Here is a 20,386-nt window from a genome sequence, read left to right as displayed (position 1 = left end):
CTTAACACTCATGGTTGAGATAATTATTTCTACGCCTAACTTTAGTTTCAGCTGTTGTAAAGTTCAACAGAAACCAGGACAAATTTTACTACTTAGTGATAGATTATTTTTTTTTATATATATAACAGTCTTGATTGCTTGCCATTTGGAGTAATTTTATAGTAAATTCTTTGTCTGAAAATGTCTCTATTTTGCTTCCTCTTGAATGAGTATTTAGCTGGGTATGGAATTCTAGGGTGACAGTTGTTTTCTTTTAGCACTTTGAAGATATTTCATTTTTTTTCTGTTGGTGGTATTGAGAAGCTTTCAGTTTAATTTTGTTCCTATGTAAGTAATTTGCCTTATCTCCCTTTGGTTTTTAAAGTATTCTGCAGTTTAAAGTGATGTATGTATAATACGATTCTTTTATTTATTTATCCTGCTCAAAACTCAAGATTCCTGAATATGAAGATGTATGTCTTTCATTAGTTCTGGAAAGTCCTCAGCCTTTATCTCTTTAAGTATTGCCTTTCTTTCATTCTCTTCTTTCCCCCGGAAGTCTCTTAAGCTATGTTAGATCTTAATTTAGGTCCTTCATTTCTCTTCATCTTTCTTCACATTTTCCATTTCATCAACTGTTGTGAGGGGTTTTTGCTTAATTTCTTCATCTCTGTATTCCATTTAACAAATTCTCTCTTTGTTATTATAAGGTGCTTAATTTTACAATGACTATTGCTTTTTTTGAAGTTTGGTTCTTTTATGACTGTTTACCTTTCTTTGGGTTTTCATAATGTTACGTTTTTACTTTCTTCTTTTAGAGCTACTGATTTTGATCCTTCCTGTTTTATAGCCTGTATGTGATCATTTGTTATCTGAAGTTCTTGGGAAGTCTAATCCTAGTAATTATTGTGTTTCCTGTCTTTTATTCAGAGGGGGTTGTTGGCTTATATAGCTGGTCATTTTTTATTTTGAGCTTGTCATTAGGGCTTTAATTTCTGTCCTCATAACTTGAACTTTTTAAGGGAGGCAAGTGGCAAAGATAATCTTGCTTTTAGTGCTATTCAGAAATGATCTTAAAAGGCAACTATATTTTTTATTAAACTTTTGTTAGAATAACTCAAAGTCTTTGTTACTTCTCAGCATTTTGGTGGCTGTAATTACTGAAACAAAGTACTAAGGAATCTGGGACTAATCTCTTGTTTTCTTAGATTAAAAAAAATGAAGACTGCAGTTTTAGCTGTCACACATGCTGAAAGTAGGCTTACAGTTTAAATCTTCGGGCCTTCCATGGGTGTCATATAAAATGCATCTTTAACTTTTATTTAAAAACTAATTTTAAAAGAAAGCAGACTCTGAAATACCTTTTAAATATTGCGTTGCAATTTAGGTATTTAATTTTACTCAGTTACTTTTTTATAAGAGTATTATAAGATTCAGTGTCTGTTACTGTACCTGTCACTGCTGTTTTCATATTTCTTATAATTGTCCATATAAATTTTTTAATGCGATTGAATACAAAGGCATTAAAGTTGTTTTCGGTGTTTCTACTGTGAATAGTGTTTGACTGAATAACTTTATTAAGTTTTTTTTTTTTTTTTTTTAAGAGCTTTGGTAAGTTGAATTTCCAGGACTGAGATTTTGGGCCAGAGTGTATGAACATCTCAATGCTGTGTTGTCCAAATGTTTTCCCGAGAAATTGCACTAGTTAATTGTATTCCACTACTAGTTTCCTTGTGGTTGCTTGACCCTTCTAAAGTATGCTTTGTAAAACTATTAAATGTCTTTAGCACAACGTTCCTCATGATGATAGAATAAATTATTTTAGGAAAGAACATATAACTGGTATTGTGAAATGAGATTAATTGGCGAGGAATTTGTGGCTTTAATTTTAATCCCATGTTCATTTATAAAAAGGCATTGGTTTTGTTGTGGGAAGACCATTGAGAAGGTGGAAAGTTAGGAGACTGAATAGATTGTGCCTGCATTTCTGTAATAGTTCTGTGACCTTAAGCAGGGAACTCAATCTACACATTTCAGATTTCCTCACCCTAATGGTTGAAGGAGCCCTGGTGGCACAGCGGTTAAAGCGCTTAGCTGCTAACTGAAAGGTCAGCAGCTCAAACTCACCAGCTGCTCCGCTAGGGAAAGATGTGGAAGTCTGCTTCCGTAAAGATTTACAGCCTTGGAGACCCTATGGAGCAGCTCCGTTCTATGCTATGAGTCAGAATCTACTCGATGGAAACAGGTTTAATGAGCAGTTGCTGGATTACTTCCCTTTTTTTTGGTTGTTCTAAGTCAAGGGCAGGAGCGCCCCTGTTCATACATAGCGAGCCTCATACTTGGTACTCAGTAAATCCTTGTTGAATTGGTAATAGACATTCTCGTGCCCAGTTTTAAATGTGTATCCTTCCCGTCTTTTCTTCCTTTCAATCTTCTGAGTGACAGACCATGCTAAGCTAGCTTACAGCTTGGTTCTTTTTTACTTAGCTGCTCCTTGATGGAAACCCTGGTAGCGTAGTGGTTAAGAGCTACAGCTGCTAACCAAAAAGGTTGGCAGTTCGAATCCACCAGGCACTCCTTGGAAACTATGGGGCAGTTCTACTCTGTCTTACAGGGTCGCTGTGAGTCAGTAATCGACTCGACGGCAGTGGGTTTTCGTTTTGGCCTCCTTGATAGAGGTGTAACTGTCTGCCTCTTTAGTACTAATGTTTACGTTAAATATGCCGTTTTGGGATATAAACCCCAAAGACAGTCAAAGTGACTTTTAGAAGTTGAGGAGAATAAGTGGAAAATAAGACATGTGTGATGTTCATAGTCGTTACAAGTGATTATGTAATTTATAGCTCTAGGAAAAGTAAATAAAATATTAAAGCATATATTTGTATTGTTTCATTTGACTTTTCTATGTGCAAAGCACCGGCTTAGGTCCTGAGGCACATACTAAAAGACTGAACACATGTCTGTATTTTAGGACTAGCAGTGTTTCTGTAGTATCATACGAGGCTTTGCTGTACTTCAGCGTCGTTAAATACTATTGACATTTCTAATCATCACGAGATTTTCATTAAGGTATGCTTTGCCTTTTTTTTTTTTTAAACACAATAAATAGGTTTTAATACAATTCGTGAATGTTCATGAAATATTTGAATGACGGTTTAATTCAGAGCAGGCAAAAAAAAACTTGATTTCTTACTGCTGTAGTTTACAAATTGGTTAATGTTTATATCTGGTTTGTATTAGATGATCTCTTTTTCAGTAAATAATAAAATTTATTCCTTTAAGAATTAAAATTAAAATTTTTCTTTTTCTTAGCACTAGAGGGCAGTCTTGATTTATGAATTTATGTCAGAATGAATATGCACAGAATGTAGAGTGAGATGAAATTATTTGAAACGTTTCATTGTAAACTGAGTGTTGCCCTCAGAAGAAATCTGAATTATCAAGTTGGTTTTATATTTTATAACAGTATAAATACAAGTTGATCCTTGTGTCGTAGGATATTAAAGCTTATAGAATGAAAAACTGTAAATTGGTAGAAATTAAAGTATTTCTGTGCTTCATTCATTTTCATGTTGACTTTCTAAATGGGTTCTATATTGTTTTAAAAACCTCTGATTTCTAATACATGTTTTTAAGGAATTCTAGGGCAATGCTTTGCTCTTATGATTACCATATGTCTGAAGAAATGAAGATAAATTTTAAGATGTAACTGAAGTCTGCTATCATTACTAATAGTTTTTAAGCATTTGAAAACCAGGAACGGGTTACGCTTCACCTAGCAAAAAAGTGTGTCACTCTTACCGTTGTGTTTGCCCTTAGGGTTTTAACTGTTTTGGAGGAACCCATCAACGTATGCTGGCCAGAAGTGTATTTCTGAGGTTTTCATCTTTTTTCTTTAGTTCAGAGACTTTATTGAATTTAAGCTTTGTGTGGACTGTCTAATTGATAGTAGACAAAATGCATATTATCACCACTATCATAATAATAGCATACGTACTGTGTGCCCATTTTAGGTGCTTTCTATATATTAATCTCATTTCTCTGTACCACAACTCTATAAAGCAGGTACTTATTATTGTTATCCCTGCTTTATAGGTGAGGAAACTAAGCTCAGAAAAGTCAAGTGTAGTTTGCTGGGTTCAAACCTTGGCGGCGTTGTCCCCAAGTCTGTGCTTTAAAATCACTATTCTGGAGGGTTGCTATGCATCGGAATTGACTCAAGGGCAACTGAATAATGCTTCTCTGGAGGGAGGAAACTTTGCATCAGGCGAATTATTATTGTTTCAAACCCAGCTTTTTTAAAGTGGGTATGTGGGTATGGAAACCCTGGTGGCATAGTGTTTAAGTGCTACGGCTGCTAACCGAAAGGTCGGCAGTTAAAATCCACCAGGCGCTCCTTGGAAACTCTTTGGGGCAGTTCTTCTCTGACCTATAGGGTCGCTATGAGTCGGACTCGACGGAAGTGGGTTTGGTTTGTTTTTTTTTGTGTGGGTGTAGTGGTTTGTGTAAAACACCTAATTTATAAAAAGCACCTATTATTTCTCTTAGGAAACACATCATAGAAATTGAAAGTTGGAAAGGGACCTTAAAATCACTGTGTCGTTTTACAAAGAGGAAGAAAAATTCCATCTTAAAGGGGTGACCTAACAGTCACCTAAACAGTGCCATAACGCAGGTTATTGGTGGAAAGAGATTAGAACCTCAAGTAAATATTCTGACTTTTAGTAATGTGGAAAGAAGCATTTTATTGTTGAAAGAATATTCGACAAGAATTTTAGATGGCCTGAATTTTATTCTTGGCTTCCCACTTAGCAGCCTGTGTCTTCAGAGGCTCTGTTTGTGTTTATGGGTATAATAATATCTTCCCCAATTAGTGGTATTGGTAGTTATGAAGATCAGTGACATGATGGATTTAATATACTCAAAAAACTTTAAAACCCAAAATAAATATACCATATGTGTTTGATTTTATGATGTGTTCTATAATATTTTATTTTTGTTTTTAAGCATTTGTGTTATCTTGGTAAATGGGATTTCTAAAAAAAAGTTACTGTGTATGACGTGTTACTTTGCCATGTCTTTTATACTTTACTTTTTTTAATATAAAACTAGAAAAAGTACAGTATTCATTTAATAAGTGAAAAGTTAAGCTTTTGCTTTGCTGGTGAAGAAAATAGCAGTAACATCTATTGAATACTGCCCATTTAGTATTGCTAATCATTCAAAAATATGTACAGGATTGTCTTCAATCTGAATTTAGTGGTATAACTAAAAAATAGAGTTTGGCTAAGTTGAAGTATTTCACACCTCGGCATGGTGGTAGGCATGGGATTTACTTCCTAAACTTCCAATAAGACACACATTTCAATTTTTCTCTTTGCTTTTTACAGGAATAATGTATTTGTGGCCGTGGACGTGAGGTAATTGGTCCCTTGTTCCTGTTAACGTATTGATGTTGTGGGAAGCATGGACCTAATGAATGGACAGGCAAGCAGTGTGAATATTGTGGCTACTGCTTCTGAGGTAAGACTTCTAAGGCATTTAATTATAAACTCTCTTAACTGGCTTTCAAATATTTCAAGGATTATGATCGATTACAGACTTAAATCAGAACTTGAAATAAAGGGCTACAAATATTTTAGGATTTTCTTTTTTTTAAAACATTAATTTTGTCATTCATGTGTCCACTGTTCATCTTAGAAACCTTGATCCTTATCCTCGGCAAACAATAATTTAAGGAGTCATTAGTTATCTATTTTCGTATAATTTAGTCAGCTTCAATGAGAAGTCTGGAATTGAACATTTTCAATGGATTGATTGAGAATATAGTCTGCTATGCAGGAGGATGTCGAAAGAATTTAAGAACTACATTTAAAAGCCTTTAACGTCACTGGGCGCCTGTTACTTGAGAAGATATTTGAAAAAGTAATTATTACTTAAAACCCTTTCCTTGAGTTTAGTTTTAAAGGATCACTAGGATTTCTTTTTAGAATATTTTTACTTTACATGAACCTTGAGAGCAGTAGTACAAGTGAGTCAGAGAAAGGTTCTGTTTTTTCAAAATCACTGAATTTTTGACACTGTCTAGATCCCTTGACGCGAAGCTATTGGTTTTAAGTCTAATTAATACACAGAAGATTTTGGTTTTGTGTGGATAATATTAGTGAGTTTCAGATGTGACTTAATTTTCTAGTTGTAAATCAAATATTGAGTTTTATCTAGAATTAGCTCATTAACGTAGTATATCAAAATTTTAATCTAATCACAATATGGCTTTTTAAAATTATTATTAGAGGTAGTCATTCATTTAAATCAATGTATTTGAGAATTCCTAATTTTAAAAATGAGTGATCTGAAAGATCACTTGATTCGTTGTCATCTTGTTAATGATATAAGGAGACCTGGCGGCGCAGTGCTTAAAGCACTCAGTCGCTAACTGAAAGGTCTGCAGCTCCAGCCGCTCCTTGGGACAAAGACGTGGCAGTCTGCTTCCATAAAGATTTACAGCCTGGGAAACCTTATGGGGAAGTTCTACCCTGTCCTATAGGGTTGCTATGAGTCGGAATAGCTTGACGGTAGTGGGTTTGGTTTTCGGTGTTGATGATCAATCTGATCCCTGCTTCTTAAACTGCTAGGTTGGTAGCCTATATTTATCTTGCAGCTCTTGAGACCCATTTTGCTCTATGTGCAGTGCTGACAGGAGAGGGGCACATCTGCTTATATTTTATATGGCCTTGTTTTCCCTTCAGAGCTAGTTTGATCCATCTGTATTCATCTGTTTTAGGTGAATGGGTTTCTTAGTGGTCTTGGGGGAAAAAAAAAACTGAAAAGAGAATGATGGTGTGGGGGTAAAGAATTTAACTTTACCTAAAGAATTTGGTCTTTGTCCTTGGTTCCTGAGAGATAACCTCTAAAAGCTTGGAATTTCCTCAGTGACTGTAGCGTCTTTGTTGAGGCCTAAAGACCACACCTGAGAATTATGCAAATGAAGTGACTCAGGTTGGGGCTGGCCAGGCCACAAAGATCTCTTGAAGGGGTGGGAAAGGAGATAAGGGCAGATTGATTCTGTCAAAGGTGACTACACAATGAGCCCCCAGTTAAGGCTCTGGACATGGCAGTGGTTGACAAAGACATCTGTACTTGGAGGGTGACACGCCCTTTTTGGGACACAGAAGCTCCATATTGGGAGTTTTCCCAGACCTCACCCTATGCTTCTTTTCTTTATACTGGTCCTGAGTTTTATCCTTTCTTAAAATAGAACAGTAATTATAAGTATAGCACTTTCCTGAGTTCTGTGAGCCATTCTACCGAATTATCTATCAAACCTGAGGGAGTAGTGGGAGCCAGCGGGCCAGAAGTGAGGTTATCATGGGGACTTCCAAGCCTGTGGTTGGCATCGGAGGTCTTGGGCAGATTTGGGGACCCTTTAATTGGTGAGATCTGAGCTCCGGGTGGCTAGGGTCAGGGGAAGAGATCCTGTATGTGCAGTTGAGTTGGAACTGATTTGATTTCGTTTGGCTGGTGTGAGAAGTAGAATAAATTGATTGATTTCCACACATTTTGGTGTCAGAGAAGTGGGATTCGATATTCTTTAACAGATGACTTCTAGACTTAGCACACAACTGTTTCTTCAATATCTACTGTCTTTCCTTTTTTTCTGATGTTCCAGGAATCATCTGATACAGTTTTTATGATCTGAACTTTCACGTCTAGGCAGCCAGGTTTGCAGTCAGTGCTCTTCACTCATAGTTGAAAGCTGTATTGCTAAACCAGTCTCGGTAACACTTTGCCTCTGCTGTTTTCTTCTGTTCTCTCATCACAGTTCTAACCATTCCAGGATCAATGTGCTTGTATCTTTTTCTCTACTGGTACTGATGTTCTTGAGAGGGAGACAGAACAAGAGAGAAGTGAAGACATGAATCTCTTGAGTATTTACAGTGGACTTAAGGCAGAGAGGGGTTGTGATCATAGTGATGATGACAAGGTCTGGGATGTGGACTTGCGATCAGGTTGTTGAAATGCTGGGCAGGTGACAATTGGGATTAAAAAAGAAGAAAACTCATTGCTGTTCAGCAAATCTATAGGACAGAATAGAACTGTCCCATAGTGTTTTCAAGGAGGGGTTGGTTGATTCAAACTTCCCACCTTTTGGTTAGCAGCCAAACGCTTAACCACTGTAATTGGGATAGAAGAAATCAAAGAACTGTTAGACTGGGATATTAGAAGGGCTACTTTGGTGATGTAGCTTAGGGTATTTAGATGGAGCTGACCGGATAGGTGTTCACCTCTCTAGTTAATGTATTATAAGTTTATCACACTACCTTTTTTCTTTTGTCTATAGATCTAGGATATTTGCCCACGTACCTTGATAACTTTAGCATCTGGCTCTTATATTTCCCTTTTTATTTTTCTCGCTACATACTGAATGAGAATAATGTTTGATGACCCTTTTAATAGAGGTCAGAGAAAGGAGTTAGACTATTTTCTTTACAGGTTGTGGGACAGAACAATAATAAGGAGTTTGATTTTGTTCACATATAAGTAAAATTTTTCTGGTCCATCAGAAATGCTTTATAACATTTATGAAGGAAGCCAAGGCTAGGGACAAAAATACAGAAATCATTTGCATAAGAAAAGTAATTGAAACCATACACTGAGAATATTTTCAGTGATAGCAAAGTCTTAAGTAAATGGCTGGGGCAAAATTGAGCTAAAGCGGAGTTGAAGATATTAAGGAACTTTGAGATCAAAGTGTTAAGAGGGTCATAAATATTATTCTCTAATACAGTAAGAGAAAAGTAAATGTATTTCTTGTGCTTCTTCTTTAAACCAGATTTTTCACGGCAGTTAGAATACACTTTGGTTTATTTCTAATGATTAAGAGGGCCATTTCATGTGAAACTTCCCAACCATGGCAGATTTTTCATAATATTCTAGTACTGTCCAAAATCTAAGGAGCGCTGATGGCATAATGGTTAAGCACTTGGCTGCTAACAGAAAGATTGGGGGTTCAAATCCACCCAGTAGCTCCATGGGAGAAAAGACCTGGCAGTCTGCTCCCATAAAGATTACAGCCTAGAAGATCTATGGGGTCGTTGTACTCTGTCACATTCAGTCACTATGAGTCGAAAATGGACTCGACAGTACCTAGCAGCCACAGCAATAAATCCTGCATTTTGATGGCAGAAAATAACACTTAATTTTAAAAAGCCATGGCTTTTTCTGTTCCTTGTATACCTAATTTTGAAAAAAATGTTCAAATTGAAAGGGTCATTGGCATAAATGATTAAGGATATTTAGTGAAATGGACCCCTTCCTTTGTAATGATTATGAATCTATACTTGATATTTTGCTGGTACTAAAAAGGAGAAAAAAAGTAGAAACAAAGCATAAGGACAAGTACTTAGAATTGATGTGTAACAGCTGATTGACCTATACCTTGGTAAATGGGATTTTGGTTCCTTTTTTGTGCCTGTAACTGTGGTCTCGGATCCTACCACCATGTAGTAGATCCTAGTCTAAATGATCTTACACTGATTGTCTTAGTCATCTAGTGCTGCCACAACAGAAATACCACAAGTGGACGGCTTTAACAAAGAAATTTATTTTCTCACAGTCTAGTAGGTTACAAGTCCAAATTCAGGGTGTCAGCTCCAGTGGAAGGTTTTCTCTCTTTCTCAGCCCTGGAGGAAGGTCCTTGTCCTCAGTCTTCCCCTGGTTGAGGAGCTTCTCAGGCACAGGGACCCCGTGTCTAAAGGACGCGCTCAGCTCCCGATGCTGCTTTCTTGGTATGAGGTCCCCAACTCTGCTTGCTTCCCTTTCCTTTTATCTCTTAAGAGATAAAAGGTGGTGCAGGCCCCGTCCCAGGGAAACTCCCTTTTCATTGGATCAGGGAGGCAACCTGAGTAAGGGTGGTGTTACAATCCGGCCCTAATCCTCTCAACATAAATTTAAAATCACAAAATGGAGGACAACCACACAAAACTGGGAGTCATGGTCCAACCAAGTTGATACATTTTTGGGGGTATATAATTCAATCCATGACACTGATGATCCTCTGAATTCAGCCAACCAATACAGAATACATATTTATTTCATGGTAGAGATGAAAATTTAACATAAATAAGATTTTCAGGGCCAAAAGCCACCTTTTTTTCTTCTATGTGTAGCAACAAAAAATTCAAACATAAAGCAGTAGCCTTAATGCAGAAAACACTTAGGTTTATAATACAATACAATAGAAAGAGCAGCATCAATTGTTCTTTCACCAACAAACATCACCTAACACATAGGAATGGATTATACAGCTCTTTAATTAATGGAGTTGCTCTAAATATTTTCTTGTGGTTTTTGTTATCAAAATAAGTTTATCATTTAAAAAAATAAATATTTGTTTAAAAATTATAAATAACTATATATCCTTTTCCTCTGGCTTCCCTTTACCCCATTCGAGAATGATTGAACTTATTTAAATCTTTTTTTTTTTTCTATAGAAAATGATAGGATGTCAGGATGAGACCTAAAAACCTAAAGCCAAGGTTAGATTGCAAGTTGACTGACCCTTTATCTAGTATTCTTTCATCTGGGCAGCACGCTCTGCTTAATAACTCTTCTACAGTATTTGTTTAAACTTTTAACTCACTATCCTTCATTTCCTCAGATTTAATGCCAATCAGATTTCTGTCACACTGACTATGAGACGATATTAAAATGGCTGCATTTTCCTTCATTTTGACAGAAGAGTAGCAGCTCTGAATCTTTAAGCGACAAAGGTTCTGAACTGAAGAAAAGCTTCGATGCCGTGGTATTTGATGTTCTTAAGGTTACACCAGAAGAGTATGCGGTGAGCTTCCCACCCCTCCCTTCTCTGGTTTTTTGCCCATAATTTACGTACTGGTGCTCTTAGCTTCTAATTTGTAGGCCCAGGGGAGGCATTTGTAAAACAATAAAACAAAACAAAAGCTGGATGTAGAAATCGATGGGAAGGGTAGCACAACGATGGAGCAAGCACAGAGGGCTAGGGATGAGGTGGGAGGTGAGAAGAGTGTAGGTAATTTTAGGGCAGCTTCAGAGGTTATACTTGCAGGTTGGCAAGTAATAAGTATTTATTTTTATGGTAATGACTTTCCTCCCTACCGTTACTACCTCCTCAAGCCAACTCTGCTTTCTTGACATTTTTAAGAGGTGTTTTTACTTTTTTTGTAAATTAAAAAATTGAAAAATGAAATATGAAGGTGTTCCTGCAATATCATAAAAGGTACCTAGAAAAACTGGTGTTAACATTATTTCTGTTCTCTTTCTCCCATAATTTGTTAATGGACTATATTGATTTTGTGATACTGAATTACACTTCCATTTTAGGAATAAAACTGCGCTTGGTATAACATAGCATTCTTTGATATATTGCTGGATTTTGTTTGACATTTATAACCATAAATGAGATGGGTCCATAGCCATGTAAGTGCTTAGATATACTACGTTGCCACTATTGTAGTCTGATTACTTTTTCTAAGTCAAGAAGAAAACCTTTTTATTAATACCAGATTCTATAAGTTTAAGAAGATATTTAATAGTCATAACAAGAACAATGTTCTGCGAACCAGTAGATCTGATTTTTGTTTTTGATTTTAATGTGTGACCATGTCTGAATTTTTTAAATTATTATTTTCTAACGTTATGTTATTTATTGCCCAAGAAAATACAAATGAGCATGATTATTAGAAATAATTTAGCCATTGTACCATTAAATATAATTTTTATTTTCTGATAAGCCTCTTATACTGTAAAGTCGACACTTCATTCAATTGAAGATTTGTGTATTGAGTAATATTTTGGTATAGAATATAATTTCAATTTAGAAGATGTGTTGTATTATGGAATTCCAAACAAGATAGTGTCATATTCTACTTTATATTTCAGGGTCAGATAACACTAATGGACGTTCCAGTATTTAAAGCCATCCAACCAGATGTGAGTAGTTTTAAGAACTTTCCTTTTAAATACAGAAGATGACCCGTTGTAATATCCCAAATGAAGAAGTTTTAGAAACGTCAAATTATACTTCATATTAATTTTAAAATGTTTAAAGTTTTTGCTGTAACTTGCTTATATCAGACTTTAGAAATTAGTGTGGCATTTATGGTTATACATCAAGTCATAAAACCTGTCGTTACTGATTTGATTCTGACTCATGGTGACCCCATATGTGTCGAGTCATAGATGGAACTCTTTAAATCGTCTTGGTTGATTCAGCTTTATCACTTTACTAAAGCAAGGTATAGACTTGGAAGGGTTCACTGATTTACCTGTGGCTTTGAAGCTTTTTAGTGGTGGAATGGAAATTAGAAACAAGGTTTCATATCTCGCTACAAAAGTCTTTTCCCCTACACCTTTAATTTATGACTTTATAATATGACTGTGTTGATAGTTTGGAGAGAAGAAGAAGGATCAAGGAAGGCGTTTGTTTTTAATAAAAATAAGGGCGCTAACATCTATTATGCACCTGTCCACTCTAAGCCATTTATTGTGCTGTGTGTATCTGGGTAGTGCTCCTGTCATTTTCACAACTTGGGTGTGATAATACCATTTTACTGATGAGGAGACAGAGTAACAATTGCCCTTGATACACAGCTAAGTGTTGGAACTGGGCTTTGGACTCTAAAACTGAAGCTTTTCCCACTCTGTGAAGTAAGAATATAAATAGGATTTTTCACTCCAGAACAAGCTTATTGATAATTCAGAGATTCAGTACCATAAACCAAACAAACCAAACCCATTGCCGTCGAGTCGATTCCAACTCATACCAACCCTATAGGATAGAGTAGAACTGCCACATAGGGTTTCCAAGGGGCAGCTGGTAAATTTCAACTGCTGATGTTTTGGTTAGCAGCCGTAGCTCTTAACCAATATAAGGTAGATACATTCTTAGTTCTTTGGGAACAAAATGCAGTGTGCTTGTTGTGGTTATATACAAGTCTATATTGTCCCTGAACACTATTTATAATGATTATGACTAATTAAAGAAAACATCAGTGTCTTATATAGCATAGCCAGTGTTAGTCCTGTGATTTTTGAAAAAGTTACTTAGTGTCTTAGTATCTCAGGTTTGTCACCTGTAAAATGAAGGCCTAAATGATCTCTCACTTCCTATCATTTCCACATTTTGTGTTTTCCTGACTTATTCCCTGTAACCCAGAAGGCTCTCCAGAAAAACAATCTATTTCAGGAATAGGACACAAACAGAAAATGGCTTTTGTGTTAAATGGCAAAAAGCTGTAATAATTCGTTCCATTTCCCTGAACAAAACAAGCCAAATTCTTTGTAAAAATTACGTTTCACCCCCAAATTCAGCGATCTTTTCCTTAAATGTATTTTTTTTCCTTTTGAATAAATTGCAACAACTGTATTGTCATTTCCTATCAAATGGGCACCGTCCAATAGAAATATAAGGTGGGCCGCTTAAATAACTTTAAATTTTCTAGTAGTCATATTAAAGAGTGCAAAGAAGTAGGCGAAAATTAATTTTTAATAATATATCTTATTTAACCTGCTATATTAAAAATATTATTTCAACTTGTAATCAGTATAAAAACTACTGAGATATTTTATGTTTTTTTTTTTTTTCTGTACTAAGACTTCGGAATCTAGTGTATATTTTACACGTAAGCACATCTTTATTTGGAGTAGCTACACTTGAAGTGCTCAGTAGCCATTTGTGGTTAGTGGCTTGGACATCGAAGATCTAGATAATTACTACTTGCGGACATAGACTCGGTCTAATTTTTTATTCCCCTGGGACATCTAACAGCACTTTGTGAAATTTAGAAGTAAACGTTAAAATTCCCTTCAGTTGACTCCCTATATCTGACTCACCCCCAATCCCATTGGTTTTTAGCCTCCTCAGTATCCTGTTGGTTCCTTCTGTGTCTGCTCAAAAACCCTAATTCAAGATACCATCTTCTCGGTTGAAGCACTGCCGTAGCCTCTTACCTGATGTCGCCGCATCTACTCTCACCCCTCTCGCTTTTCTTTACCCAACAGCCATGGTAATCTTTTCAACGTGCAAATCCGATCATATTATCCCCCTGGTTAAAACACTTCAGTGGCTTCCTGTTGCTCTGAAGATAAAGGCAAAACATCCCAATATAGTCTACAAATCATTTCATGGTTTTTCTTCTTTCTGCTGTCTCCATCCTCATCTTATACCTTTTCTACCTCTTTCTGGTCTAGCTACACTGGCCTTCCTTTAGTCTCTCTCACCACTGAGCCTGTGTACATCCTGGTTAACTCCTACTCATCTTCAGTTCTCACATCAAATTTGACTTCCTCCAGTAAGCTTTTCTTGTCTCCCTACAGGCTCTCCTGGTACTCTATACTTTCCACTGGACTTGAAAGTTGCAATTTTACAGGTGTGTTGTGATTCAACAAGTATTTACAGAATGGCTACTGTGTGTTAGGCACTGTTTCAGTTGCTGGAGATACACTGATGAACAGAATAAAATTCCTGACCTTGTGGATCTTACATTTGAGTGAGGTGAGCTAGGCAGTGATTTCATGGAAAAAACAAAGCAGAGAGAGAAGACTGGGAATGGAGATAGTGGTAGTTGTAGTTTTAGACAGGATGGTCAGGGAGGGCTTCATTGAGAAGGTGACATCCAAGCAAAGACCTGAATGAAGGAGGTGAGAGCAAGCCATATGGGTTTTAGGGGGAAGAGTGTTCCAGGTAGAGGAGATAGCAAGTGCAAAGGCCAGAGAGCTATAATGGAATGAGCAAGGTGAGAGGTAGGGTGAGGGCTAGATGTTGTGGGCCTCGAACACCATTTTTCTGAAAAAGATGGGAAGTCACCAGAGGTCGTCAAGTAGAAGAGTGGCATTTTCTCACTTAGATTTTAAGTAGCTCTTTCTGGCTGCTGAGTAAGATATGTGGGAAAGTGAGCAGGTAAGATACGTGGGAAAGGGAGACCAAGGTGAGAGACGAATGCTGCTTGGATCAGGATTGGAGCGTCGGAGATGATGAGAAATTGTCAGGCACTGTGTGTGCAAGAGGAGTCAAGGATGACTTCAAGATTTTTGGCCCGACACCAGAAGTATGTAGTTGATATTCTCTAGATGGAAAATTGTGATCGTTTTATTATACAACTCAGGTGGCTGCCCTTCATATAGGATATGCAGTTGTCCAATGCAGCCTAGCAGAGAAAGGCTGGAGGAACGGATTTTGAGGGAAGATCAGGAGTTGAGTTTTGGTCATACTAAGGTTTACACACCTGTTAGACATCCAAAGAGAATATTGTGTTTGGCAGTACATAGCCCAGGCTGGAAATAAAAGTTTGGGAGATGTCATTATATAGATGGTATTCAAAGTGTTAGATTACCAAGGGAGTGAATACGGATAGTGTCCTGTTTAGAGGTAAGAAGGAACCATTAAAAGAGATTAAGGAGCAACAGCCAATGATTTAGAAAAACCAGGGTAGTAGGGTATTCTGTGAGCCAAGTGAAGGAAGCATTTTTTTTTTTCAATAATTTTTATTGTGCTTTAAGTGAAAGTTTACAAGTCAAGTCAGTCTCTCACACAAAAACCCATATATGCCTTGCTACACACAGAAGCAAGCATTTTTAAGGAGGCGGTAATGAGGTGAAGTGCTGTTAATCATGTGCTTATTTGGTTACCCCTTGCCTCTTCCACTAAGTGACTTGAAGGCAGAAACGGATAGCTTTTTTCCTAACTATTTTATCTGTTTGGCATTTAGTGGCATCTCAGTATTTAGAAGGAAAGAATGAACGTGCTGTTTAGTAAATATTTGCTCAGTGAGAGAATGTTTTTAAAAATTGACAGCAGCAACCCTACTGGAAGAAACAGTGTAGCAGCAACATATTCTTGTTAAAATCACCAAGATAAACATTAAATCTGGCAACATACACAGAACCTTGTCATCTGGCAGAGAAACATTTTCTAATTTATTATGAGATACTTAAGACGTATGAAAAAGCATGCAGATAATAAGGTGAACGCCTGTGTACTTACCAGTACTTTTGAAACCCCTCTGTATCCTCCACATTCTCTTCCCTCCTCCTTCCCAGAGAACCACTATACAGTATTAGTTTGTATCCCTCCTGTGCATTAGTTGTTTTTCTGTAACTGTATGTACCCCTTAGTAGTATGTACTGTTGTAGGCTTTAATGTTTTGTATAAATGATACCAAAAAACCAAAACCAAACCCATTGCTGTTGAGTCGATTCCGACTCATAGGAAGCCTATAGGACAGAGTAGAACTGCCCAATAGAGTTTCCAAGGAGGGCCTGGTGGATTTGAACTGCCAGCCTTTTGGTTAGCAGATGTAGTTCTCTTTTAACCACATGCCACCAGGGTTTCAGTGTAAATGATACTATTATTTTGTCATCTTTAGCTTGCTTTTTATGTTTAGCGTTATTGACTACCATCCATGTTGATATATGCACATGTCTGTTAGTTCGTCATACTCTGGGGGCTTGTGTGTTGCTGGAAGCTATGCCACCGGTATTCAGGTACCAGCAGGGTCACCCATGGAGGGCAGGTTTCAGCTGAGCTTCCAGACAAAGACAGACTACTTCTGAAAAGAATTAGCCAGTGAGAACCTTTGGAATAGCAGTGGAATGTTATCTGATATAGTGCCAGAAGATGAGCCCCCCAGGTTGGAAGGCATTCAGAAGATGACTGGGGAAGAGTTGCTTCCTCAAAGTAGGGTCAGTCTTAATGACATGGGTGGAGTAAAGCTTTTGGGACCTTCATTTGCTGATGTGGCATGACTCAAAATGAGAAGAAACAGCTGCAAACATCCCTTAATAATTGGAACCTGGAATGTACGAAGTATGAATCTAGGAAAATTGGAAATTGTCAAAAACGAAATGGAACGTATAAACATCAATATCCTAGGCATTAGCGAGCCGAAGTGGGCTGGTATTGGCCGTTTTGTATTGGACAATCTTATAGTCTACTATGCTGGGAATGACAACTTGAAGAGGAATAATGTCACATTCATCGTCAAAAAGAACGTTTCAAGATCTGTCCTAAAGTACAACGCTGTCAGTGATAGGATAATATCCACATGCCTACAAGGAAGACCAATTAATACAACTATTATTCAAATTTACATGCCAATCACTAAGGCCATAGATGAAGAAATTGAAGATTTTTATCAGCTTATGCAGTCTGAAATTGATCAAACATGCAATCAGGATGCATTGATAACTACTGGTGATTGGAATGCGAAAATTAGAAACAAAGAAGGATCAGTAGTTGGAAAATACGGCCTTGGTAAAATGCTGGAGATCGAATGATAGAATTTTGCAAGACAAACGACTTCTTAATTGCAAATACATTTTTCCACCAACATAAACAGCAACTAAACACATGGACCTCGCTGGATGGAACACAAAGGAATCGAATCGACTACATCTGTGGAAAGAGACAATGGAAAAGCTCAGTATCATCAGTCAGAACAAGGCCTGGGGCTGACTGTGGAACAGACCATCAGTTACTTATATGCAGGTTCAAGTTAAAACTGAAGAAATTCAGAGCAAGTCCACAAGAGCCAAAATACAACTTTAAGTATATCCCACCTGAATTTAGAGACCATTTCAAGAACAGATTTGATGCTTTGAACACTAATGACAGAAGACCAGACGAGTTGTGGAATGACATCAAGAACATCATATATGTAGAAAGCAAGAGGTCATTGAAAAGAAAGACCAAGATGGATGTCAGAAGAGACTCTGAAACTTGCTCTCAAACGTTGAGCACCTAAAGCAAAAGGAAGAAATGATGAAGTAAAAGAACTGAAAAGAAGATTTCAAAGGGCAGCTTGAAAAGACAAAGTATTGTAATGACATATGCAAAGAACTGGAGATAGAAAACCAGAATGGAAAGGAAGAACATGCTCAGCATTTCTCAAGCTGAAAGAACTGAAGAAAAAATTCAAGACTTGAGTTGCAATAGTAAAGGATTCTATGGGGAAAATATTAAACGAGTCAGGAAGCATCAAAAGAAGATGGAAGGAATACACGCAAGCAAAGTTTTACTGAAGATTATTCAAAAGCAGCTGCAGCAGTATATCAACAGGGAACTGCCAGAAATTCGGGCTGGATTCAGAAGAGGATGTGGAACCAGGGATATCATTGCTGATGTCAGGTGGATCCTGGCTGAAAGCAGAGAATACCAGAAAGATGTTTACCTGTGTTTTATTGACTATGCAAAGGCATTCAACTGTGTGGATCATAACAAATTATGGATAACATTGCGAAGAATGGGAATTCCAGAACACTTAATTGTGCCCATGAGGAACCTGTACACAGATCAAGAGGCAGTTGTTCAGACAGAACAAGAGGATACTGAGTGGTTTAAAGGTATGCGTCAGGGTTCTGTCCTTTCACCATACCTATTCAGTCTGTATGCTGAGCTGACTATATGAAGCTGGACTATATGAAGAAGAACGGGGCATCAGGATTGGAAGAAGACTCATTAACAACCTGCGTTATGCAGATGACACAACCTTGCTTGCTGAAAGTGGAGAGGAGTTGAAGCACTTGCTAATGAAGATCAAAGACCACAGCCTTCAGTATGGATTGCACCTCAACATAAAGAAAACAAAAATCCTCACAACTGGACCAATGAGCAACATCACGATAAACAGAGAAAAGATTGAAGTTGTCAAGGATTTCGTTTTACTTGGATCCACAATCAACAGCCATGGAAGCAGCAGTCAAGAAATCAAAGGACGCATTGCATTGGGCAAATTTGCTTCAAAGGCCCTCTTTAAAGTGTTAAAAAGCAGAGATGTCACCTTGAAGACTTAGGTGCGCCTGACCCAAGCCATTTTCAATCTCATCATATGCATGTGAAAGCTGGACAATAAATAAAGAAAACCGAAGAATAGGTGCCTTTGAATTGTGGTGTTGGCGAGAATATTGAATATACCATGGACTGCCATAAGGACGAACAAATCTTGTCTTGGAAGAAGTACAGCCAGAATGTTCCTTAGGAGCAAGGATGGCGAGACTGCATATTATTTGGACATGTTGGCAGGAGGAATCAGTCCCTGGAAAAGGACATCATGCTTGGTAAAGTACAGGGTCAGCAGAAAACAGGAAGACCCTTAATGAGATGGATTGACACAGTGGCTGCAGCAGTAGGCTCAAGCATAACAAGGGTTGTGAGGATGGTGCAGGACCAGGCAGCGTTTCATTCTGTGGTACATAGGGTTGCTGTGAGTCGGAACGGACTTGACAACACTTAATGATAACAACAGTGCATTAATTTCTCCAGCCGTTTAGTAAGTAGTACAGTTTATGATTATGTCACACTTTATTTGTTTTCCTGTTGTTGGACATTTAAGCATTTTTGGTGTTTGGTTCATTTAAACAAAAACCCCAGAAAACCAAACCCATTGCCATCGGGTCGATTCTGACTCATAGCGACCCTAAAGGACAGAGTAGAACTGCCCCATAGGGTTTCCAGAGAGCACCTGGTGGATTCGAACTGCTGAACTTTTGGTTAGCAGCTGAAGCTCTTAACCACTATGTCACCAGGGTTTCCTATTTAAACAAAGCTACTATGAAAATTCTTTTTCATGTCTCCTCATTTGTGAGAATTTTCTTAGGAGTAGAATTACTGGGTTGTAGAGCATGAACATCTTAAACACAGACAAATTATATTCTGAAATGGTTATACAGATATTGGTTATTATGCCCAAATGCTTGCTATTGATAAATTTAACAAGATTGTTTAAGCCATGATGTTAATTAGACATTCTAGTTTATTAGTTTTATTTATTAGCATAAAATGGTATTTATCTCATTACGTAGTTGGAATATTACCTTTACTCAAGAATCAAGGAATTTTTCTGGGTATCAAAATTTAACCTCAAACATTATGAAAGAGGATAGTGGTTATCATTGAATTTACACCCAACCAAACCAAACTCAACCTATTTCCAGTCAGTTGATTCTGATTCATAGTGACCCTGTAAGGCAGAGTATAACTGCCCCATAGGGTTTCTAAGGCTGTAATCTTTATGAAAGCAGACTGCCACATCTTCTCCCATGGAGTGGGTGATGGGTTCAAACTACCTACCTTTTGGTTAGCACCAAGTGCTTAACCACTGCGCCACCAGGGCTTCTCAGATTTATACCCAGTGTTTTTATTTTCAGAGCCCTGGTGGTGTGGTGGTTAAGAGCTCAGCTGCTAACCAAAAGTTTGGTAGTTTGAATCCACTAACTGCTCCTTAGAAACTCTATAGGGCAGTTCTGCTTTGTCCTATAGGGTTGCTATGAGTAGAAATCAACTTGTTTCGTTTGTTTTTTGTTTTTTTATATTTATTTCCAAGGAGCCCTGGTTTCCTAAACTATAATCCTATCTGAAGCAGATCACCAGGTC

General features: G+C 37.4%; 1 protein-coding gene across 14 annotated transcripts in view; it reads left to right on the top strand.

Annotated features, from left to right (window-relative positions):
- The window catches only part of RALGPS2 (Ral GEF with PH domain and SH3 binding motif 2), a 248,678-nt gene that overhangs the window by 124,353 nt on the left and 103,939 nt on the right, over positions 1-20,386 (top strand). For 12 of the 14 annotated variants that reach the window (XR_010319389.1, XR_010319387.1, XR_002785980.2 and 9 more), the window contains 3 exons: positions 5,370-5,502; positions 10,718-10,822; positions 11,899-11,949. Coding sequence is in view for 6 of the 14 variants with exons in the window: in XM_003410872.4 (XP_003410920.2) it covers positions 5,446-5,502; positions 10,718-10,822; positions 11,899-11,949 (213 nt within the window). In the remaining 8 variants the exon portion in view is untranslated. Of the gene's footprint in view, positions 1-1,595; positions 3,049-5,369; positions 5,503-10,717; positions 10,823-11,898; positions 11,950-20,386 lie in introns of those variants that run through there. The other 2 variants (XR_010319390.1, XR_010319392.1) reach the window with 2 other exon arrangements.

This window comes from Loxodonta africana, chromosome 25 (genome assembly GCF_030014295.1).
Source record: "Loxodonta africana isolate mLoxAfr1 chromosome 25, mLoxAfr1.hap2, whole genome shotgun sequence".
Taxonomy (NCBI): Eukaryota; Metazoa; Chordata; class Mammalia; order Proboscidea; family Elephantidae; genus Loxodonta; species Loxodonta africana.
This window is presented reverse-complemented; position numbering and strand designations above follow the sequence as displayed.